This window comes from Ambystoma mexicanum, chromosome 12, assembly GCF_040938575.1.
Source record: "Ambystoma mexicanum isolate Mex_15411 chromosome 12, UKY_AmexF1_1, whole genome shotgun sequence".
Taxonomy (NCBI): domain Eukaryota; kingdom Metazoa; phylum Chordata; class Amphibia; order Caudata; family Ambystomatidae; genus Ambystoma; species Ambystoma mexicanum.
In genome coordinates, this window is record NC_090936.1 from 1,059,145,779 (window position 1) to 1,059,172,008 (window position 26,230).

The window sequence follows — 26,230 nt, forward strand, 5'->3', positions numbered from 1 at the left end:
TACTAACATCTAAATAAGCTATGGGTATACATGTTCCCCTAACCAATCCCTCCATCCCATAGGTTTTACTGTTTGCCAAGTAGGATGTCATAGCTGACGTACATCGAGGTATAAAGCGTTAGTGTAACCAAAATTTATTTGAGAGTGTATGAGCTGCAATCTGTTTGTTCACCAGATTTCCTAACTTTATTGGGCTGATAATAAAGTCGTATTTTGCGCTATTCTTCGAGTCTGTCTGGTTATTTGGGTCTAAGATCATTTATTGGTATTCCCATCTGGCACTTGGAATGCTCCAGATGCTACTGCACAGGGCCAATTTTCTAGGACTATCCTGTCCTTTGCTGAAGATGCTTTGCTTCCACTCGTGCTGCTCGGGGCTTCCACTGGTTCGACTGCCCCCTTTTTCTGAAGCGGAATGCAGGCTGTATGTATTGTGGCTGTTCTAATCTCAATAGTATTTCTCGCAATTTTGGGCTTTCAGGTTTCCATCGGCTGCAGTAATTTCTCTTTCCACCAAGCAATTAAGCAAACACATCTTATGGATAGGAGGGAACAAAAAGATGACTTCACTTTTATTTCTGGTTAATGCTTGGTACAGAACAAAATGTTTCCTTTTAATGGCATTGAATGGGAGCTTGTACTTGTGAAGGATAGCACGATTTCTATTGGATATGTACATTTCGAAGCAATATTCCTGGATAGTTGCACACTTAATTATGCACTCATGTGGATGTGTGCTCAATAGTTAAGATTTTCAGATTCATGATAAATCTTCTTGACCCGATTCAACCCCAGAATCTTTTGCTTGAACTGGGCGATTATTTTCCCTTATCCCTAGGTGAGTGGGAAACTTTTTCCCCCTCTTACCTAGTCTTTTACTCTTTTAATGGGTGATCATTTTAGGTCTCTCCATCGTGTGTGTATGGATTTATTTAACTTTTGGGCTTAGGCTGGGTTGCCCCTTTGGGCTTCCCTTTGTAATTTCTCTTTACATATCTTGGATGAACTAGTGTTCCCAAGAAGTAAAATGGGATTCTCTTCCCCTTTACATTTTATATAGTGAGCCAGCACACCCCACCTTATGTGGAGTGCTGTGGAGATACACTGTCCTCTTTCTCACTTACCTGGTAACATTTTTATTACAATTGCAAGTTAACTTGAATGCCTGGTAGAAGTGATTTTGTCAAATCAGCCGCAGTAGTGCATAGGACTGTCACAATTCTGCTAGAAAGGCGGGCTTCTTTTTTCGCCATTTCTCGTTTGCTTATTGTTTCTTGATTCTTCTTCTGCCGTCCTAGGAGGGAAAGATCCTGGTTGAAGTTTTGTCTTTGGTGGGTATCCTTTGTATTCCCAGCCGATGCTCCAGTGTCTGAAGGCAGGAAGCGAGGGTGTAATGAATAGCAAAGACTGACCTGTGTATTGTAGCACGTGTCAGTTCAGTAGGTCTCAGATTATCATAGTTATGTTGAGAAGGACACAAAGCCCCAATGAACATCTGCCGCCCTGAATATGACAGGAAACGAAAGAAGGTTGGTGCCAGGAGCCCCAGTACTGCAGCATCCAGGTAAGCGAACAGCAGAAGGCAACAAAGCAAGCAGCGAGTGATTAGGGACTAGAAATCAGTAGCAAGATTTCGTAAAGGAAGAAAAATGCAGAAGCGGAGCAATAGCAAAGCCCAGAATGCAATAGTAACTAGTACAGCGTCAGTGCTTGTCTAAAACCAAGCGACACAAAGGGCTTACCGCAGCGATGCTCTTTGCGCAGTGTATGATGCTGACAAGTTCCGTGTGGATCTCCCTGCTCCCCCGGTCGCCATTTTGGAATAAGCTAGAATGCTTATTCTGATTTGATTCCCCGGCCAAAAATGACGCCATTTTGAAGGGGAAAATACACTGGGGATGTCTTTTCCTCCATTGTTGCCATATTGTCCAAGAGTTCAGTTGGTTCTTAACAGAGGGATGAGCCCAAAACTCTGCAGCTGTTGGTCTTCCACCTTGTCTGAAAAGAACCAGGTCCCACTGGGGGGCTGGCTGAGACACTTTCTGTACACTGCATGGAGAGTTTGCAGAAGTTATGGTGTACTTCCTGATAAATAGTCTGATCCTGATATCTGCTGACAAGTCGACCACTGGAACCAAATCCGAAAATAAAGATGAAGAAACGACGGCTGTAACCATTTACAGCAACCACAGAGCCTGCTGTGTAACCGGAGCCAGAAGTAACCCTTCTTTCCAATCGACCTGGGGGTCCCGAATGCAAGGACTCCTACCCAGAGGCTGGTGAGATCCACTAGTCTTTAGAGGACCTGCAAAATGAACCATACGAACACATAAGTAGTATGTTTGTTTTTATAATTGTGTGTATGACTTATGTGAGAGTACTTATTTCCCAAAGATTTATCTTGGCCTTCTTGTATTTAAAATACACCATTATTTTTACAATACTTAGTGTATCAGTGTTTCTTTGAACCAGATGTATGCTACAATTACTTTGTACTGACCTACAGCCCTCTCTCCCTCCTAAGATAAACCTGGCTGCTCTGTCCATGCTACCTCATTCTTAGGTGGTACAGCCTTATACGTAGAGTGGAGTTTTGTACCGTCACAGATATGGTTTTTTATGAAGTCTGGGTAGGACTTTAGAAAAACTGTCTTAACAGTGATCAGCGGTGGTACTAGGATTAAGAGCCGTTTCTTTGATGTGATAGATTGGGGTTCTAATTCTGCGTCCGGCCCATTATGCAAAGCTTAATTGCTTCCCTTTTCAACAGGAGATATACCACCACAGCTCTAATGTGATTTTAACACAACACTTTTTATTAATGCGTCTTCTCTCACTGTTGCTCAATGCAGTGGTGCTTCCAAAAACAAGCACTCATCTGGTTTCAGTCCAGCTGATCATTTCAAAAGCTTTGCAGAATTCTGTGCCACCCCTGCAGCACCCCCCCCCCTAAGTTTGGGAAAAATGTTTAATGTCAATTCTGAGCAAAACAAGTGCTTTTTTGAACCTTAGTTTTTATGCCCTCGGCATGGGAGGAATGGTCTTTACAGTTGCAGGTGAACATTAGGTGGTGTTCGGATTAAAGTGGGTTGCAAAGAATACTGTTTAGTTACTAGCTCCATTACTGGCCCTTTTTGGTGTGTGCTCTACATGCTTTTCAAGAATGGACTGCCTTTTGTAGATTTGCTACTTTATATGAAGTCAGCGGCCTTTAATGTTAGTTGCTGGAAGTGAACTTCAGTTTTCAGTCTTCAGTTGCTGTGGGCTGTTTGAAAGTATTTGCAGCCTTTGTCCTGTCTTTATGCCAGCCTGTCAATTTACTGCAAGTGTGAGAGCTTCTGGAACTTTCATGCCTTCGTCCTAGTCTATAAAAAATACAAATTTAAACTTGTGTTGGGAGCCTCAGATTGGGACCGGTTTTTCCAGGGCGAAAGAGTGCTTTTCCCTTCAGAGGGCATAGTTGTCTTGGAATGACGCTGGTTGGCATTCGGTCTGAACATTGATTCAAAAAGAATGCCGCATCTCCATGTTGTTTAAGATGGATTTCTAGAAAATGGCCTGGTGGACAGATTTTAGGAGGCCATCTGTGAGGAGTCAGCAATGAGAGCAGGCCACAAGGAAGATCTATTTCCAAGCCAAGACATTTATTTAAACAAAAATGGGTTGGGAAACTGCCTAACTGGCCCTATTCTAAGAGGAATTCCTTGTGTTTAAAATGCCCTAACCTGACCCACACACATAAAAAAAAAAATCAACAAAGGGTGCAAGGAATTGTCTTTTTCTTATGTTAGCAAAAATTGTTCAAAACCAAAATGTACTTGTGACTCCAAAAACAAATGTTCTCCAAGGTAAAGACCCTTAGATCCAGAGGATGGTCCCCTTCCATGGTTTCTTAAATGGGATGGCAAAAGATCCACTTTAATAAACAGTTCCTTTGTGCCTTCACTGGACTCACAAAGTTCTTGTTCAAATCACGTTTCGTAACAGTCTTTCTGTAAGATTTCATTTAACTCTGTAGATTGCCTGGTGTACTCCCCTGCCAGGAATCTTCAACCAATCTCATCCACCTGGTATACTCGCCTGCCAGGTTTTATTTTATAATTCCTTCAATCAATCTAAATTACCTGGTATACTCACCTGCCAGGTTTTCTTGTTCCTTTCAGATTCCCTGGTATACTCTCCTGACAGGAATCGTTATCTAGCTTCAACTTACTGGTGTACCTATCTACCAGGACTTCTTTTAATGATTCACAGTTTCTTGATTATACAAAATTGGCCTATACTGTGAAGTACTTGGTATTTTGGCCTATGGTCACACTTGTTCAAACTTCCCACACCGGTATCTCATGCACCTGTATTGGATTGGGGTTTCTTTTGGTACTGTGTCTTGTCTGCATACAAACATTCTTCTTAAGGGGTATTGTGTTATTACTTTGTCTTGACTGCATTCAAATATTCTTCTTATGCTTTTTCCCATCGTTAACAATCTAATTTCTATCAAATGTGGGCTGGTGCGCATATCGGGTTGTCCCGGGGTCCCCAGCTGCTTTGGGTGGACTCACTGGTCTCTTTCAGCATCTCCAACTCTGCCCGCGCCTTTATGGAACAGCTGCCTCCTCCGCTTTCCACCCTGAAGTCAGTGGAGGTCTCTTCAGCATTTCCTGCGGCTCTGCGGTCAAATGCTGGCTTCCTCTCTTGGTCTGGACTGACGAACGCTGCTTCCACGAGAGGCCCGACACCCAGGTGCTTCTGCGCAGCCCCTCATGTCTCTACAGCTTTCACTGCTCATCGGAGGCATCCCTCCTTCTGTCCCATTTACCTCTTCTACGAGTCTCGCATTTGCAAGACTGCGCCTGGAGTGCCTTGTATATTCCTGCACTGCTTGCCTTGCTGGTGCAGTTACCATCTTTAAATGTCTTGCGCCAGGTAGGCTTTGAAAAACAACTTGCCTGCACGTGGTATTTCACAGACCTGTCACTCTATATGAAAGTCTGAAAGTTTGCTGATAAGCACATTTCATAAGATGCATGCAAAGTTTTTCTCTTCATTGATTCCACCATGTGCCAACGCATTTAGACGATGGATCCAATATGCTTCTCTGCAGTCAAGCTTGAAGTGAATGTTCTCATGTGGCTTGTGTGTGACGTCCTCAAGCATTTGGAAGCAAATTTGCACCAGTCGGTGTCCGAGTTCCAAGAAGTGTCTTGCCACCAGAAAATTAGTGTCGCCAGTTCTTATGTTCGAACGATGTTCATGCCACCAAACCTTTGCGGACCTCTTACTCTGTCCCACATGGACATTTGATAGCATATATAGTGTTGCATGTAGTAAAGTGTCTCTGTTTGATCTCACCCCTGTTGAGGTGAAACACAATCTTTCTCTTAGTAATATTATTACAATTACAACAATGCAAACAGGGGAACGTGCAGTGACAAATCTAGCAAAGTAGTCACTGGTTTCCCGGGGAACATATCCCCTCATGTGGCCAGGGAAAGGCAGAAACTAACAGACTCTGGCCCTGGGGTTGGCTATCTGTGGGAGGACCACATGAGGGGAGACAACAAACAGGGGAATGGGTTAGACTCTCTAGATAGAACACAGTATCCCGGTTCTCCATTACAACCCCATAGCTCATTCTGGACTCCCCAATCCTCCATGACATGTTGCCAAATCAAACTAAAATATCCTATCAGGGATAATTCATTATGTTGTAAAAGCAAACTAACCAACCCACTTGTTCCAAATGAATATTCAACTGTAGTGACACTGACTTTTTGTATTTATTGCAGAACACTGAGATGAGGAAGAGGAAGAGGACTGGAGTAGTGAGGATAAATGGAGCCGGCAATCAAAAGATGCGATCTAGTTGTTGGGAGCATGTGATGGGTGCTGGGACATTCAAAAGCACCGAACAGCTTGGAAGAGGGAAAATCACTGCTCCTGACACGGGTCAGGTAAATCGAGAGAGGTACGCTGCAGAGCCGAGTAGAGAAGTGCCTAGAAACGCTGCCCAAGAAAGCTCACAAGTCAGAGGTTTGCCACAGAAGTATCATAAGCAGAGGAAGCAGGGGGTACTGCGGGAACCGGAGAGCGGACGAGACACCTGCCAGACCTGATGGCGGACTGCAGAAGGAATCGGAGAGCGCGAAAATCCAGGAAGCAGCCGCTAGAAGCCAGGGCAGGTATACTGCACCCCGATAAGGGTGAATTATAGGAACCGGGGAAGCCCGAACAGGGACGTGGGGCCCCTGGGACATTTGGCAATAAAGCAAGAAGTGAATGAGCGAGAGTCTGAGACCCGGAGCTTTAATGAACGGAATAGAGAAGGTGAATTTGAGGTTGGAACAAGCATGAGGTTGTCTTCGAATCATTCAGCACAGGCTGCAGAAATAATGGCGCACAATCAAAGCGCTTCAGAACTTTGAGGATGTGGAAGTGACAGTGTACTCTGACTTTGCCTATGTGATGTCAACTGTGCACACAGATCTGTCACGCTGGAAAAGGAGGGGCTTCCTCCGCACAGATGGCACTCCAGTGCAACACGAGGCTCTATTGGATAGGCTTATAGAGGCATTAAGTCTCCCATTGACCCTAGCAGTTGTAAAATGCTCAGCTCATTCTAAACATGCAGATTAAATTTCTTGCAGAAACAAATCCACAGACGTAGAGGCCAAAAAAGCAGCCTATTATCCACCTATATCTAGTTTAGAGAAAGAACATATTAAACAAATGATAGGACGATGCACGTTGGTAAAGGAGGACTTTAACATGCTGCCTACTGTCCAGGTAATTGAAGTGCAAGGTTGAGCTCTCAAGAAGAACAAAATTTATGGATAAAGCGGGTGTGTTCTTAATCCCCACTGAGGCAATTTGGAGGCAGCATAGCACTGGAAAGCCAGTAATGCCTCTAGCATTGTTGAGAGTAGCGCTGGAGCAGCTTCACTACCCAGCACATACCTCTCAAGGGAGTCTAGCTGCAACAATTGCAGAAGAGTGGTTCTCAGCTAATCTCCTGGAACATGTGGCACAGTTCATTGTGAATTGTATTGTGTGTCAGAAATGTACTGCAGGACACACTTTGCGAACAGTAAGTGAAGCAATCCCTAGACCCAATGGCCCATTTCAACATTTACATACATATTATGTAGATGTGCTACAGATATGTAACGGCTATAGATATATGCTGGCTGTAGTATGTCCTTTTTCTAGCTGGATAGTGACAGGTCCATGCACACACCCAGATAACTTGTACGCTGCAAGTTTCTGGTACGTGAGGTGTTTTCCAGGTGGGGGGGGGGGGGGTGCGTTAAGTTTTGCGGTCTGACAATGACCCGCATTTTGTAAATTAACTTTTCAAGCAGATAGTACTTCTGTTAGGTACAAAACACAGATTTCCATCTGCTTATCACCTACAGGCCAATTGTATTTGTTAGAGATTAAACATACTCCTCCAAGAAAGGATAGCCAAAATCAAGATCACTTTAAAAAAAAGAGGTGGTTGCATGGTCTGCCCCTTGCTTTGTTTGCACTAAGAAACCAGCCTGGTTCGGATCACCATCTAACTCCTCATGAGTTGGTGACTGGATGCTGTATGAGAACCCTATTGACTCCTCCAACTAGTGTAAGAACTGATGCCCACAGCGTAGAGAGGGCATGAGGGCATTAGGTGGCGAGATGCATGATTACTTAACAAGAAGGATCAAAATGAAGATCAGAGGGAGGGGTCAAAAGGAAGCAATAAAGACAATCAAGTGCATGAAACAGAAGGTTGTACCTAGGAGACTGGGTGCTAGTGCACAAATGCATACGCACCTGGAGTACAACTTGCTTCGAGGGTCCCCATGAAGTAGAGGAAGCAAGCCCCACTGCAGTGAAATAGTGGGGGCGAAGAGAGTGGCTACATCTAAATGACATCAAACCATATAAAGGCGAAATATGGACCCCTCCCGAAGACATCCCAAGAGAAGCAAGACAAGTAGTTTTGCGTGTGCAGTCCCGCCAAAAGTCTAGAAAAAAGTGCAGACAAGCACCATAGATAAGGGTTCAATGTTTTTTCAAAACCAACTAAAGATAAATGGTTTCGAGATTGGACAAGGAGAAAATGGATTTGCAGTTACCTTGCAATACTCCTTTAGACAGGATCTTGAGACAATGAGCGAAGAATCTGGACTTTGAAGAAAAAAAAGAAAATCGACTATCGTTTATGATACCCATCCTCACACTACTATATACATTCTGATCTGTTCTTTTTTCATACATACTGCAGACTGATACAGCTATAGTTCAAAGAGGACCCAAAGAACAACTGTATTGTCTGGAGAGTGATAATTGCAATAACACTTCAGTTTTTGATATAGGATTAAAAAGGAGAACAAATTTACATATTAAAGTAAAAACAAGATGGAGAGGCTTCAACATTTTAGAGATGCATTGCCATCCCAAAATAAATCGATAGGTTTTCATGTGATATTGATGGTGATATCAGCTGGTATTATGATTTGTGTTTTTCTTCTTATCTTTATGGAATTATGAAGTGTTGCAGAAACTGGCACTAACATGGAGGGTATTCATGGCATTAATATGAAGGATATTAATGAAACACATATTATTGTTCCCACTAAATGCACAGACAGCCCGTTTTACAATATAACTAGGAGTTTATTTCAATTTAAAAGGGATGTTAAGGAGAACCATGAAGGTATAAATACATATCTTGAAAATTCAGTTTATTTTAAGAATAACCTATGGTACCAGCACATGAAAGAGGTGGGTGAAGGAACATTTGTACCTCCTCCACGCCCTATTTGTGCTGATAGGTCCCCTCTTTTGTTGTCGCCTTACTTCACTTGCTACCTCATCACTGACCTGCCCTCCCATGAACCACTTACTCCCTCGCCCAGTCCAGCCACAACTGGCAACCATCATGTATCCTTCTCCATATGCACCCTGTATTACTAGCTCCCCGCGCTCCACTCTGCATCAAATCCCACTGCTGGCTACAGCCACTACTGCCTCCTCTAGTAACCCTTACCTCAACTCCCGTTCCCTCTGGCTTGAACACTTTGCATCCAAACCTACCCCCAATCAACCTTGCACGGGGCCCCTGAGAAATCTCAGACTAGGATCTAGACTATCCCACGCCTCCCACCAACGCATTAATATCAACCAGCAGACCACCCGACCTCACCTGGAGTCATCAGCCCCCACCCTTCATCACTCTCCCTCACCCACAGCAGGCGTAAATCTTAACGTGAGCATCCAACCTCAGGCCCTCCCTGTACCCGTCAAGGTGGCCCTTATTAATACCAGATCACTCACAGCAAACGCACTTGATGTGGCCGACCTTATCACCACTCACAACCTTGATTTGATAGCAATTACCGAGACCTGGCTCTATGCAGCCTCAGGCCCACTCCTATCACTAGCGATCCCTGATGGCTACACGATTATAAGAAGTGACCGTAACACGGGCCAATCTAAAGGAGGCGGCATTGCCTTCATACACAAAAACACAATCAGTTTAGCCTTGCCACGGTTCCTCAAATCAGCGCTGCTGAATTACTCTCAGTAAAGCTAGCCATCACCCCCAATCAGACTATTACCGACCCCCTGGTCCCTTATCCTCATTCGCTAAAGATCTCTCTCACATCCTTACTGACAACACCAAGACAAAGTCCAAAATCATAGTACTTGGTGACTTCAAACTAAGCTACCTAGACCCCAATGATGCACCTGCACACAAAATCAATAACCTGCTACTCAACCTAGGCTTCTCACAACAAGTCAATTCGCCAAAACATTCCAAGGGCAGGACTCTCGACTGGTTAGCTACCTTAAACTGCGACACCAACATTGTATCTAACCAACCTTGTACCTGGACAGACCACCACCTTATCACCTTTAGTATCCACACTAAAATCATCCACACCGCACCGGATATCGCACCTGCCACAGCCACAAGAAATAAGCGCAACATAACTTGCGCTAAATTACTCCCTCTCATCCTCCCCACTCTCGACAATCTCTCATCCTCATGTTCTGACCCCACAGTCTTGGTAGACACGTACAATCAGACCATGCTGCAAGCACTAGACCTCATTGTGCCTACCAAACTCAGAAAACCCAGACCTCGGGCCCTCCTCAACTCCTGGTTCACGCCACAATTGAGATCCCTTCGCAAGGAAAAGTCTGCGAATTACGTTGGAAAAGTCACCCAACTGAAACAAATAAAGCCAGTGTTTCGCTAGCTACTCTCAATTACAAAGAAGCCATACTGCAGGCCAAAAGAGAGGAGTACAACAAACGCATTGAACATGCCCAATCCAACACCAAAGAACTATTCAGAATCCTTAAGGAACTTGAACCGCCCGCCACCCCCCCTGACACCTGCTCAAAAGACAGCACCTGGTGTACCAACATTCAAAAGGCCCTCCTCGGCAAAATCGCCACCCTGCAAATCAAAATCAACGACAAAAAAAACAGCTTGCAGTGTAGCTTGCAGCAAAAAAATACTTTAGGTCAACACCAATACCAATCTTGATAACATCAAACCTTTCAGCTTCACTCATCTATCTATCCTTGAGTTTGAGCACATCATCAACAACCTTAAACCCTCTAACTGTCAGGGTGACCCCTGCCCAGCCTCCATCATCAAGAAGGCTTTGCATAGTCTAGCAACCTTCATCACCACCCTCAAACTCTTCCTTCAGCTCTGGGACAGTCCCTGACAACCTCAAGGATGCCTTGGTCATTCCACTCCTTAAAAAAACCTACCCTGGACGCCAACATACCCACCAACTACAGGCCCATCACCACGGTCCCGTTCTTTCTGAAGATTCTTGATCGAGCAGCTTACCTGCAGATCCAAGATTACTTGGAAACTAACAACCTTTTGGGACTTAGGCAATCAGGCTTCTGCATCCCGACACGGCACGGAAACCGCCCTCCTAGATCTTAAAACACAGATTGAAGACCTATAAGACAAGGGCAAGTTAGCCCTCCTACTCCTATTAGATCTGTCTGCAGCCTTCGATCTAGTTAACCACCAAATCCTTTGCCGCCACCTTAAAACCGCCGCCCACTTCTCGGACAAAGCCACGACTTGGATCTCCTCCTTCCTGGAAAATAAATCCTGCGAGTCTTCTCCCCTTCTGCCACCGCCAACCGTGCGCCGGTCACCTGCGGGGTTCCTCAAGGATGGTGCGTTTCCCCAACACTCTATAATGTCTTCACAAAACCTCTCTTTGTCATACTGGACTATCTGGGTGTCACATATACCAACTACGCTGATGACACCCAGATACTCATCCCCATCTCTGGTGATCACAAAACTGACACTCTAGCTATCAACTCCATCTACCAAGTCATTCAAGCCTGGATGGCGCAACATGAATTGTGCCTGAACGATGAAAAGACGGCGATTCTTATCCTAGGTTCTCACCAAAGACTTAGCAAGTTAGATCCGTCCTTTAAAACGTTCACAATTGATGGCAATTCCATTAAAGTAGTCAAAGACACAAAAACGCTTGGAATCTATATTGACTCCTCCCTCTCATTCTCCAGGCAAATCAATGCAGTATCCTCTGCCGCATCATATACCTGCCAACTCATCACAGCATGCGGCCCATTCCTATCACCAGCCAACTGCACTACCCTTGCCAGGACCCTAGTCCTTTCTAAAATAGACTATTTCAACGCTCTCTATCTCGGCACCAACCAATGTAACATCCATAAATTACAGATCATTCAAAATAATGCCACCGGTGCCGCATTAAACATCCCCAGGAACTCCCACATCTCAGACTCTAGACGGAGTCTCCGCTGGCTTTCAGTCTCCCAAAGAGTCTCACTCAAAGCGCTAGCACTAATCCACAAAAGCATCAGGAATCAAGCACCTAGCTATCTGGCCAGTAGAATCTCTCTACACACCTCCTCAAGACCACTTAGAAGTGCTCAAGCCAACTGTCTCTCCATTCCCCGATTCAACCTCCAAAAATCAGGCGGGTTCAGCTTCCCAGTCCTGGCTGCAAAACTATGGAACACGCTACCTAACCCACTCAGAGTGGAACCTTCCTTCTTGGCCATCAAGAGCAAAGCCAAAGCTTGGTTATCCTCCCAAGATCAGCCTTGATTCCCTGCACCAACTGCTCACTCAGACTCGCTACACCAGCGACACCCGATAGATGTTCTTCCTCACTGTCGATATTATGTATAGCATCTGTTTGTTAGCTTCAATTACCTATTTATTGTATAGCGTGTACTCTGTGGTACATAATTTGTACTATACTGGGCACCTTAGCGATGTGCCCCTACTATGTCTGTAACCCATGCTATGCGCCTGTATCCCTTGGGCCTGGTGCACTTTATAAATAAAATAAATACAAATACAAAATACAAAATCAGGCTGATGACTCTCCAGAAGTGGTATGTCCTGGACTTAATTACAGCAATGGAAGGAGGAGTGGGCGTCAAGATCGGTCCTTCTTGCTGAATGTTTAAACCATCTCATTATGGAGGAAATGGAACCCTGAAAGAAGCAATAACCATGTTGTCAACTCTGCACACAAAGATGGTGGAGGAAGTAGACAAAAATGAAGATGATTGGTTTACATCTCTCTTTCACGACCTGGCTAGCAAATTCTTTCAAAATGCTTGGAGCAATACTAGTGTTCATGTTGCTAGGATTCTGTTTCATAAGGATCATTGTGGGACAATGCAAGAAGACAGCCAAGAAAGCTATTGGAATGAAGATAATGATCGACATTGATGCTAGAACGGGTGAGCATATGCAAAATGAAGCCAGTACCTGTGAGAATATAAAGAAAAGTACACTTGCACCTCCAGGAACCAAGTTTCAATACCCCAAGAATTGCAAAAGATACGTAGGACGTTGGATATTTTGTTCACCATCTGGAGAGTGCGGTCATATGACCAGGAGTGTGGATGAACACATAATAAATGCAGGCCACCTGAGGGGGTTGGGGGGTGACAAAGATTTGGGTCCCAAAGAAGAAGCAGGATGAAGAGAAGATGCTGATAAATGATGAAAGAGAGAAAGACTATGGAAGAAGAGAATTTGGTTGAAGGTTCGACCAGAGGGGGGAATATAGAGGAGCAGGTAAATGTTTTCTTGCCAGTTCCCGCCCTCTCACCACCGTCATATTGGAACAGTACAAGAAAAGCCATAGAGGGGACCCCCTGCATCGTTCCTATACCACATTGAGTGCATGAGAGACATTATGCACTCATACGTACCCTTGCAATGAAAGTGTGGAAGGATGTTGCATGGCAGAAAGCTACATGGAAGGATGTTGCCTGCCAAGATGTCAGAATGCATCTGTGGACATCATGGACAGACGTTAAAGTAAAGTCTGAAGAGGATGAAGTGATGTCATGAAGAAGATATACGTTCCTGTCTTTGCCATCTATGCCTCCTTCTTCCTGTCTTTGTGTCTTCACCATTTATGCCGCCTTCTCCCACTAGTTTTGTCTACACCATCCATGCTTCCTTCCTGCCTTTCTGTCTTTACCATCTATGCCTCTACCTGTCTTTCTGTCTTCACTGTTTAGGCCTCCTCCTCCTCCTCCTCCTCCTCCCTGTCTCCTACACTCTGTCTTCACCATCTATGCCTCCTTCTTCCCGTCTTTCTGTCTTCACCATCTATGCCTCCTTCTTCCTGTCTCCCTGTCTTCACCATCTATGCCTCCTTATTCCTGTCTTCCCCATCTATGCCTCCTTCTTCCTGTTGTTCTGTCTTCACAGTCTATGCCTCCCCCTGTCTTTGTCTTCATCAGCTGTGCCTCCTTCTTCCTGTCTGTGTGTCTTTGCCACCTATAGGACAACTGGATACATAGAACTACTATAAGGACTAAGACATACAACTCAATAACTCTGTGCTCAAATCTCTGCATACCTAACTCAAACGAAAATCCACACAACCATCTTCTCGCTCAGCAAACTGCATGCACTTCACCACACCGCAACAACAAACACAAACCACACCAACAGCACACAAGGTCTTGCATCGGTCCGATATTCACACCAAAGCTCAGTGCATGGTGAAAACCGAACTGAAGCTGTCAACAGCACACCACTTTCTCACTTTCCTACTCCCTCTTCACCCGGCTAACCCATTTCCGCCCTTGAGCGCCTGAGGACCAATTCCGTTGGTGACGGTGCGTGGTACAAATACCTTTAACATTTAACAACCTATGTTGAAACGATATGAAAATATTAAGTAACAAAGTAACTGAAGCACTGAGAATAACATGAACTTAAAGCTAAAGTAATCATGAATCTAAAGAAAATGAAGTAACTTAGTGACCAATTACTGTTAATACGCAGTAACGCAAGGTAGAAAGACAACGTATAGAAGCTTGCTATAGAGGAATATATAACGTGGCAAGGGCGGCCATATTAGGAAAATGGACGACAGCTCACGTTGAATTTAACCAAACTACCTCAGGGACAGGCCAATGCTGTAAGAATCAGGAGACGCAGAAAAACAGCCCCATGAGCAGACCCAACGAAAAGTCAAGGTTGCCCCAGAGCGAAGATGCTATTTTGGGGGATAAGGGCGAAGCACAAAGGCAGCACATGGACATGCTCTGAATGTGGAACATTCTTTATAGATGGAATACGAAAACATCTGTGAGAGCCAAAATACTGATCAATTAAAAGTGTATAAAGTTAATATGATATAGAGTGAGCAAGTCCCTAGATGCCAAGAGGATCAACAGCACCCTGCATAATTAAATAATTAAATAGCAGTAAATGGAAGACTGAAATCGTTACATTCGTGGCCTTTTCACACATGACCAGAAGTCGAAAAAAAAAAGGCTATTCATTAGAGCCTTAAGCTAAGATAGTGGGGTGCTCACACTCCCTTGAATGTTCAGTGAGGAGCAACAAGGTCAACTACAAACGGAAGACTTTGGCTGATGGCCTACTGATGACAGATTATAGACTAATTGGGAAAATGGGGAGTAGTCTTGCGGGATTAAAACACTGAGGTTTAATTTCCCATATGTGCTGCTAAGGAGCTAAAAGAGCAAGGTTGGGATAGAATGCCAATCAATCAGTGGGGTTGGGGGGACAATCTAACATACAGTGTTGCAGGAACCAATCCACTGATGCTTTGTCTGCTATAATCAGTACTAAATGTGTTTATAGGTAGTTCAAGGTGTGCCCTACAGACAAGGGGTAGCCAACGAAGCACTGATCCTTATATAGTCTATGAGTAGATATGTTCCCTTCACCAATCCCTTCCCTCGATAGATTTTGTATTTTGCCATGTAGAATGACGTCATAGATGACACATATTGAGACATATTGAGGTATAAGAGCTTAAGGTATAGGAAAGTTGAATGTGGGTGTTTTGCATTGCTGCTGTGTTTGAAAACAAATCCTTTTTCCCTCTTTTTGGAAAGTTAAATCTGGTTCTGCATTATGGTAACTGTGTTATAACTATCTCATTGGGCTCTTCCCCCCCCCTCCAGGTTCCCCCATCCCGTGGGAGTCCCTTGTACTGCTCAGTGTGAGAAACCTGGGGGGTATTCTCCCAGGTAGATCGCGTATTTAGGTGGCCAGGGAAGGGCTAGTGCTTGCGATCCCAACCCTTGGGATGGATAAGTGAGGTATCCAGGAGCTTGCACATAAGGAACCTCAGTGCACAGTAAACAATGTACTCAGCTCCATTAAAAAACAGAGCCTTGTTTTTAAGTTTAAACCTTTTTCACCTTTTATTTTTAAACACTTTTGAAGCTGCACAACAGGGCCATTAAAAGTAATTAGCTGAACCTTGTATGACATCTAACACTATTTGGGGCCCGATTAGCAACGCCCACAAGGTGCTTTTAAACTAGTCACTTCTTGCAGCCCTGCACATTGTTACTACAAGTTAGGGCAAGCCTCTTCCTCTATCCCCTCACCCTAGATAAGTGGCACACCACCGCACCCTAGGGTTTAGTACTCACATCAGGGTTTAGGAAGATTGGTTGGAGGGACAAATAGGATGTATTTATGGACACAACTGAATAACTACAACTAAGTACGTAACCTGTTTCTGTAATGTGTAAATATGACTCTGACCTCGCCACCCTGAAACACAAGTGCAGGGTGGCTGAGAGAAGCAGAGGGCTTCAAGCACATCCCTCTGACAAACTGGCCTGCTGCCTGCTCCAAAGGCAATACAGACTCGCTGTCCTGTCCAAGAAGAGAGTTCACATGCAAGCCTGCATCTCTGCCGCCTCTAACAACACAGCCAAACTCTTTAAAATCTGCAAGGAGCTGGCAAATCCTGCTGCAATCCCCCCTTCTCCGCCTTCCCTTTCAGGCTCTCTGTACGGCACTGGCCGCACACTTCACCACTTAAACTCAGGACATCCTGTCTTCGCTTTCCTCTTCCTCTCCTTCTACATCTCTTGGGCCCCTTCCAGCCACTTCTCCTCCATTCTCCTCGACAACACCCAACAAGGTTTCTAGACAATTCTGATCTATGAAAGTTTCATCCAAACAGGTGCTCCCCTGCTCCCAAAGAACCATCAAGGACCACATTGACATCCTCGCTCCGGCCTTGACCGATTTCTACAATCACTTTCACCACTGGATCTTTCCCCCTCTCGCCTCAAGCACTCCCTTGTGCACCCCCTTCTCAAAAAGCCTTCTGATCTCCATCACTCCTTTCCTGGGCAAACTCCTAGAAAAAGCTGCCCATCTCCCAGCTCACTCGCCATAACGAATCTGTTGGTTGTCTTCATGACCATCAATCTGGCTTCATAGCAGCCAGAGGCACAGAAACTTCTCTCCTGAACACTAGTGAAGATCTGCTCTCTAATCTTGAATCCTGCCTCCCTTCTCTCCTCATCCTCCTTGACCTTTCCTCTGCCTTTGACACTGTCATCCACGCCATCCTAATCAATCGACTCTGTGATAACCTGGGCATCACGGATCAGGCCTTGGAGTGGTCGACATCCTTCCTCTCTGACCGGCCTTCCCAGGTCCAACTTGGGTCCTTTCTCTCCACCATCTCCCGCTCGACATGTGGTGTCCATCAGGGCTCTAAACTCTCTCCCTGGCTCTTTAATGTCTACTTGGCCCCTTTGGCCCATACGATCTCTACTTTCTCCTCCGTCAGTGTTACGCGGATGACACCAAGCTCTCTTTCAGGCTCCTCTCAGCCTCCTCTTCTCTCTCACTCAATCCTGACTGTCTATCCACGTATCAGGATTGGCACACCTCTAACTATCTCTGCCTTAATGCCAGTAAAACGGAGGTCCTTCTCTTCGGAACCCCTGCTCACACTTTCCCCCTCTCACTCTGGCCACCGTCCTTGGGTCCTCTCTTTCGGCCCTCACACCTCGGACCTCGTCAACTAGCCCCACTACCAGCTGCACTTCCTCAAAGGTATTCCTCCTTTTGTCACCTTCCCCCAGAGGCTCACTGTCTCCAAAGCTGTGGTTCTTTCTAGACTGGACTACTTCAACAGCCTCTTTCTCAATCTGCCTTCCTCTACTCTCTGCCCTTTGCAACTAATCCAGAAAAGGACCGCAAGACTTATCCTTGGCCTCAAGTGCAGGGACTGTATCTCTCCAGAACTTAAATCTCTCCACTGGCTCCACGTGGCTGCAAGGATCAAGTTCAAGACCCTCTGCATCGTTCATAAGGCTTTCTGGGGCTTGGGCCTGCACTACATCCAACTCTCTCTTCCAAAATACCTTCTTTCTCTAGCCCTTCGCTCAACTACCTCCACCTCTCTGAGGGTCAGACGCTTTGCTAGGCAGAGAGCGGGGGGAGCCTGCAGGTGCCTCCCTCTGGAATGGCCTTGCTGCCCCACTCAAACCTGAGCCAGACCACCTGAAGTTCAGAAGCAGCTCAAGACCTTCTATTCTCCTCTGCTTTCTCTCTCCCTCCCCTGCTGACCTACCCGTCTGCTGCACCGACTGGTTGTCTGGCTACCCTCTGAGCACAATGGGTATCAGCCTCCTGCAAGATCAGTCTCCCCTGCACTGCCTCGGAGCCGCTGCGCACTTAAGGGCTGTAACTGTAACCTCTACAGTCTCCTGCCTCCCTACACGTACCAAGAGCCACGCTGTCCTGGTTGCATTTGCTCAGAGCATTGCTGCCCTATCTCCCTGGCACTTCCCCCTATTCCTCCTCCCTGCACTTTGGTGCTGTCGCACTTGCACGATCTGAATGTCATGAGGCCTAGTAAGATTGTTTGTATTGTCATTGGTCTTCCCCTCCGTTGTCTTGTCACGCCTAGAAACACTTTTGTACAGGCACTTTATAAATGACTTATACCATATCATATTATGTAATCAAACTTGGTTGTGAGTGTGCAAGCATCAGTCTGATGTCTGCCAGTTGACCCTGCTTTATTAGACAGAGAATAAAGTAGTACTTTGCCATACTCTTGGAGTCTGTCCGATTATTTGGTCTGAGATCTATTATTGTAATTCCATCTAGCACAAAAGACGCTTCAAGGTACTAGAGCACACGTAAATGAATGGAACCAGTGTCGGGGAGGAATGGAGGAGTCGGCGGCCCACAGCCAAGCGTGCCGCCAAAAGGTAAGTAAGGTGGTGGTAGGTGTGGGTTACCAGAAATGTCAGCGGGAGGAAAACCGAAAGTAATTTTCCTTTAAATTACTTTTGTTTTGTTCTCCCTTTGACATTTCTCATTCGATCAAATCATGGACAACCGTGCATAAACGCTCAATTGTGTTGGGACCTTCCACCTCCCTGTTCGAAAGGTGAGCTATTTTGGCTGGTGTTGGTTGATCCTTCAGGGGACCAGTGTGATGGCCATAGTAAATGTAGGCTCATCAGAATCCACTTTCCTACAGTGGGTTGGGGGAGTGCGAGCAGGCCGTAGGCCCCTCACACTGTCGGGATTGACGGGGCCCGATCAGTTTGGATTACATCATGTTTCCATAATGTGTGTGATTTGTAACATTGTTTTTTCCCTGGTTGTTGTTAAGGGTGTGGTCTGCTGTCCTGGTGGTCAAAAGGCAGGGAAAGTAGGCCGTTACCCAGAGTTGCCCATGGGGATGGAGGTACTTTCTGTGGATCGGGTAAACAACCTTCATATGTCCAATATTTTGTGGGATCTCAGATCAGAACAATATCTTTTCCAGTTAGGCCTACAGATTTCCCCGAGGCATAGGGAACTGCTTCTGGGTCATGAGAAGCACTTCCGTGTCATGTACAATGTTCTAATATGACACCAAGTAGTCTGCGTCAATCCGACAAATAATTGGTGTGAAAAACGTAGTGTAAACATATTTTAAATAAATGCTGCCATTTAACAGCCAGTTGTGTGTCAAACCAAGTTTGTATGTGCTTGAGCCAACGGCTGCACGTGTGTATCACCTACGTAAGAGATGCCACCAACTTCCCACATTTCTGCTCGTCTGCAACATTGTAATCATCCGATAAAAAGGGGTCAGGAAGGGCACACTAAAAGTAAATATTCTTTAAACTTAATGGCTGGACTGAAGCAAACATACCTGGGCAGGGGCTGTCAGGCCAGAAACAGAACCGCTCATGTGCGGTTTGCAGGGCAGTCCGCAATTCTCTGCACTTCTCTGCATCTGAAACCACAAACACCTCTTTGTTAGCACATGTCAAATCCAGCAGATGTTCAAAGGTAACCCAAAAGTATCTTCAGTTGCAGGAAGATGCAAGATGTCACACTCGTTCTCTGTGACACACCACCCCCACTGCCCAACCATTTAGTAACCTCTAAACGTCTGACAGGTGATGGAAGTGGTAGTAGCCCCCAAAGGCAGGACCATTTCATTAGAAATTAGTTGGGTAAAGCACACTGTCCCACCAATGTTACCTGGGTTTTCCCAAGTGACACACTTATGTGTGCGCTGAGCTATCTCACGAAAGTGTCCCAGCATACATTTGCGATGTTGTGCAAGGTACTGTTGGGACCATAACACAGAGTGTGGGGGGAAGAAATAAGTAACACGGAGAAACAACTGACCACAATTGCCATTATTTGTAGAATTTACTTTAAAATTTGGGACTCAGTGATGCGAGATTGTCCTAGTGTAGCTCAGCATTACAAAGTTCAGGTAGCAAAAAAACAAGGCGAGTAATGGAAGCCTGTCAACCTGGGCACCCGCCGTGTGCTACCTGCTGGCAGTAAAGGGTGGGAGTCAAAGGCATACTTTACTCTGTGTGATGAATCCTGTGGAGTCATCACTGAACCCCAGCACAACGTCTCCTCCCATGTGGCCAGGGAACAGTAGCCGCTACCTGATCCTGACCCTGGGGGTGGTATTATAAGGGAGGATCACATAGGAAGAGATGGCTGTCAGGAAGATGTGATGACCCCATTGGGAGGGACGCAGTATTCTTCCATTCATTTTGAGGTTGACCCTATAAGGCCTACGCTCCTGATGGCATGTTGTCATTATACCAATCCTTCCAGTACTAAAAACCTAAAACCCCTTCTTGCCAAATAAACTAGGCAAGATATCATTCACACTTCATATGTACATAATGCTCCCTTAACATTAATGTTGGTTTTGATGTGAACAAAAACCTAGCTTCAAAAAGGTCCAAAACTCCTCCGATTCCAACTCCCATGAAGCCTTCAGTACTGGGATGAGGAAGAGGAGAAAGGAGTTAGTGTGGAACAGTAGAAACACAAATGTGCAGACTAGTTGTTGTAATGGCCCTCACCTGTGCGGGATTGTGACAACAGTAGCACAGGCAACACAGAGAGACACAAAGGCACTGGCAGAGGAAGGGTTAAACAAAGACTGATGGGTCAAGGGAGCGATCAGACACCAGGAGGCTGGTGTGAAGCGGGCGCTTTACTCGAGGGAGACGAACGGAGAAAAATTACGGTTGGTGTTGTGCTTTTTGCTTGGTCCCTCAGGAGCGGACAGGAATCGGAGAACAGGAGACTTTGATGTGGGCTAGAAGCAAGTAATAATGACCCCGGTCTCCTGTGACAAGTACATTGAGAGACTTTATTCCTGGCCCTCTTCAGCCACATATGCTACAAGCCCACCACCCCCCTGTTGCAAGGAAGAACCCAACCCATAGCGTTCACCAAAGTTAAGTTGTCTGTACTTGTCTGAAATCCGTTTTAAAGAAGTTCAGGTTCTTAAAAGAGAATCACAACAATAAAGTTAATTGTTGACAATAAATAAGTGTTTGTCCTCATTGGCTGGCAAAGATCTCCACAATTGGTGGCAAGCGGTGGGATCTGAAAGAACACCATGGAGGCTCTGTTAAAGTCACTAAGTGAAGGACAATAAGAAATACAACACGCATTACAGATGCAGAATCAACAAGCCCAGACGGATAGACAAACCTTTAAGCAAGCTATTCAGCTACAGCAAACAACTGGCAAACGTAAGAACTCACACTCAAGTGCCAGCCACAGTACTGCAAAAGTATATGCCAGGAGAAGACCCGGCACACTTCTTTGTTAACTTTGAAAGGGTGGCAGGCAATGCACAATGGCCGGCAGACAGATGGAGTCACTTCATCGCCCATCTCATGATGGGGGAAATGCAGAGCACGAATCAGACAGGAGATGCACCCTATATAGATGTAAAAAGGGTGGTTCTAAAATGACCGGGTCATGATGATGAGTCTTACTGGGTGAAATTCTGAGACACAAGACTGAGGCCAGAAGAGACGCCCAGGCAATGATTCTATCGAGTAAAAGAACTCGCTGAAAAATGGCTACAAATTGCCACGACCTCGAAACAGGAGATGGCGTAGAGAATTGTTTTGGAGCAGTTTGTAGAGGCCCTACCCCCACCGATTCAACACTAGGTGCAGCAGCACCATAGACCTGGCTTAACGGAGGCTGTCAATATAGCATCAGCTTATCGGAAGGAGGGACAAGGGAGATTAATGACATTTGGTCAGTCCGGCAGAACGATGGGAGATCCAAGGTCAACAGCACCACTGACACGAGGTACCAGTGGACACCCATTGAACCCTATGAATAGAAGAATGGAGACAGACGGCCCAAGAGTAAAAACAGGAAGTGAAGGGGGAATGTTGAACAGACCAAGCGGTATGATATCCAGGAGGCCACAGTGTTTTGACTGCAGAGAATGGGGGCATTTGGCTCGAATATGCCAGAAAATGAATAAGGTAGAACCAATGGATATCGGAGTGTTTGACGTACCCAGAGAAGGGGAATACCCAACGCATGAAGAACCCCAGCAACCTTCCTATACATATACCTGTGAGGTGGAGGTGGATGGCCAACCCAGTCGAGCCATGATAGACATGGGGAGTCTACAAATAGCCATCAGCACACATCTGGTAGGTGATGTAAGTAAATCTAATCCAGGCATTCCGATCAGGTGTGTGCATGGGGACGTGAAGAGATATCCCTCGAAAGATATACACATTAAAGTAGCAGGGGAACAAATAGACTTGAGAGCAGCTTTGTTACCTGAACCCCTCCTCATTGGCTCCGATGTTGCAAACAAGTCTTGTATCATCCGAAACATTGAACAAAGGTGGCTGGAGAGGGCACCGTTCTGTGACAGTGAGATTTCTCCTCTGCCTGCCAGGGTACATAGAAGCCGGTCGAAGAAAAAAAAAAAAAAGAAAAAAGAGACCTACAAAAGAAATGGTATGAACAGGCTATACTACCAGTGGCCGTAGATTGGAAAATAGATGAACAGGGTGACAGTTTCAGGATGGCCCAGGAGCTAGACCCTACACTAAAGCATGCCAGGGAAGCAACAAAGATGGACCAGCAGGGAGATGGCCCCTATTATGAGAAAATTAACAGATTATATTACCGGGCGTTGACCATTCAGGAAGGACGGATCGTCAAACAATTGCTGATGCCCACCAAGTATCGAGCCCCCGTATTGGAGGTAGCTCACTTACAAGTGGGAGAAGGGCACTTAGGAGCCGAGAAAACTATACAGAACATTCTGAGGAGATTCTTCTGGCCAGGGGTTCACAGACAGGTGACACATTTTTGCCAAAAATTTGACGAATGTCAGAAGAAAATAAAGCCAGTGTACCAAGAGCACCATTACAACCCATGCAATTAATATTGGAACCATTTCATCGCATCAGAAGGGACATTGTGGGTCCTTTAAACCCCACCAGCCGAGGACACAAATATTTTTTGGCGATCGTTGACTACGCTACCTGTTACCCGGAAGCCTTCCCACTTATGAGCACCAATGCAAAACAAATCTGTGATGTCTTAGTTCCGTTCATCGCTAGAGTAGGCATACCCTGAGAAATTGTTGACAGACAGGGGTACCAACTTTATGTCTAGGGTTTTCAAGTCAGTGAAACACTACATATTGAACAGTTGATAACAGCAGTATATCATCCCCAGACCGATGGGCTGGTAGAACGTTATAACCAAACAATCAAGCAGATGCTACGAAAGACTCTGAAACCAGGGGAAAGGAATTGGGACCGACTAGTTGCATGGATACTTATGACCCTGCGGAACACACCACAGTCCTCTACCGGGTTTGCCCCTTTCGAGCTGCTATTCGGAAGACCAGTCAGGTCTCTCTTGGACTTATTAAAAGAAGGCTGGGAAGAGCAACCTGAACAAGAGATCAGCCTGACTGACTATGCGGCTCAGCTGAAAGAAAGGATAGAAAAACTGCAGACAATCGCACAAACCCATCTACGAGTCCAACGAGGACAAGAGAAACAATACAACAGGGGCACCCGAATGCGAACCTTCCAAGCCGGTGGATAAGGTCTTGGTACTCTTACCCACCTCCGAGAACAAGATACTAGCCGCCTGGAGAGGACCCTAGACAGTAGAAGACGTCATTGGACCGGTCATGTACAGAATTCGACAAAAAGACAGGAAAGTTCCTGTACAAATGTATCATGTTAACCTGCTAAAGAAATGGGTCGAACCAGTCGTCTCAGTGGGCATGATAAGCTACGAGGGAAGTGATCTAGAGGATGTACACCAGGATGGTTCTCACCTCAGAAAAGAAGCCCCCAACATAAATCCAGAACTGCAGCTCTTGGAAAGAAAATAACTAAGCCAAATAATCAACAAATTCGCCACAGTATTTACCTCATTGCCAGGACATACCAACAAAGCCTACCACAGTATTGAGACAACCCCAGGGAACATTGTCAGGTTACGATCTTACCGGATACCAGAACCCAGAATCCAAGCTGTCAATCAGGAAATCCAGTCAATGCTTCAAATGGGGGTGATCGAACCGTCTCACAGTCAGTGGTGCTCACCCATTGTGTTGGTGCAAAAACATGATGGCAGTATCTGGTTTTGCATGGACTTCCACAAACTCAATGAGGTATCAAAATTTGAAGCAAAGCCAATGCCCAGAACTGAAGACCTTTTAGATAAATTGGGAGGAGCCAGGTTCGTCACCACCATAGACCTGTCGAAGGGCTACTGGCAAATTCCCATACGATCGGAAAGTAAAGAAAAGACGGCCTTTGCTGCCCCTTTGGGGCTATATCAGTTTACGGTGCTTCCATTTGGCCTACATGGAGCCCCGACAACCTTTCAGCAATTAATGAATATCTTGTTATAGTCTCATGACCAGTATGCATGGGACTACTTGGATGACATTATTGTATATAGTTCAAATTGGAAAGAGCATGGGAAACACTTGAGAGCTATCCTACGCACATTGCTACAAGCTGGTCTACATGTCAACCCACAGAAGACCCAGATGGCATGTTTTCACATGAAATACTTGAGTCACCTCGTTGGTCAAGGCACCATTCGACCTCAAAAAAGAGAAGATGGAGGCGATTCAAAAACGTATGTTCCCAGCCAACACCAGACAGGTACAAGCTTTCCTGGGCGTCGTAGGTTACTATCGACGCTTCATTCCTCATTTCACGACCATTGCTGCACCCCTTACGGACTTGTTAAAGTCAAACAAGACCAAGACACGAACCTGGCAAACAGAAGAGACTGAGGCTGCCTTCCTGGCCCTAACAAATGTAATCACTGATCAGGCAATACTGCAATGTCCCGACTATACCGCCCCCTTCTACCTACATACAGACGCCTCTGGAACACGAATCGGAGCAGTCCCGGTTCAGAACTCAGGAGATGCGCAAAGACCTGTTGTCTTCATTAGTCGAATGCTCCTACCTCATGAACTGAGCTATGCTACCACTGAAAAAGAATGTCTGGTCGTTAAGTGGGCAGATGAATCCCGGCGATATCACCTGTTGGGTCGGCAGTTCACCTTGGTGACTGATCACGCTCTCTTGGTCTGGTTTGCCCCAAACAAGGATACGAATCCCACGATTCGACAATGGTTTCTGTCACTACAAGGAACAAGTTACTTACCTGTAACTGTTGTTCTCCAGCATGGGTCTGGCATGGATTCACATGCTCATGAATATTCCCTGTCAGGCTGGGAATCCTCGGTAAAGAAAAAATCAGTATCAGTTTCGTTTCTGATCTGTCTTTCTTAGTAGTAACGAATCACTGGTCTCTGGGTCCTACTGCCCTCTCCCTAAGACCCACCCCTGGCAGCCATCCTCAGATTTGGTAGCACGTAAAGTGGCAGTATGACCAAGTGAAGAGCCGCAGAGGGGAAGGAGGGAAGGTTCGCATGTGAATCCATGCCAGACCCATGCTGGAGAACAACAATTATAGGTAAGTAACTTGTTCCTTCTCCAGCATGTGGTCTGGCATGGATTCACATGCTCATGAACATAAAAATACATAGCAGTACACACATGCACAACCACGGGAGGTGGCAAAGCTCAACATTAAGCATTACATAAAACTCAACATTAAGCATCTCTTACCTCCTCACCAGGCTCACCTTAAGCGAACAGGTTGCGCAGCACTGCCTGGCCGACTCTGGACTCCTCCCTGGAATCCCGGTCGACGCAGTAGAATCTCGTGAAGGTGTGCGTCGACCTCCATGTAGCAGCCCTGCAGATGTCCCGCAGGGGCACACCAGACAAGAACGCTGTGGTGGCAGCGATCGCTCTGGTCGAATGGGCTCTCGGACGGCCGGGCAACGGTCGGTTTGTCAACCAATGACAGTGCATGATGCAGCCGGAGAGCCATCTGGAAATGGAAGCCTTCGAGAGAGCCTTCCCTTGGTTCACAGGTCCAAAGTTCACAAACAGCTGTGATGTCTTCCGAAAACTCTTGGTTCGGTCCACGTAGAACTTCAGCGCTCTAGCTACATCCAGCGTGTGCAAAGTCCTTTCGGCCGGCGACAAAGGTGACAGGAAA

General features: G+C 45.8%; 1 protein-coding gene across 1 annotated transcript in view; it reads right to left on the bottom strand.

The window, feature by feature from the left end:
• ZC3HC1 (zinc finger C3HC-type containing 1) overlaps positions 1-26,230 on the bottom strand; it is a 443,283-nt gene that overhangs the window by 299,506 nt on the left and 117,547 nt on the right. Inside the window, exon 4 of the mRNA XM_069629598.1 lies at positions 19,509-19,592. Coding sequence (XP_069485699.1) covers positions 19,509-19,592 — 84 coding nt within the window. The remainder of the gene's footprint in view (positions 1-19,508; positions 19,593-26,230) is intronic.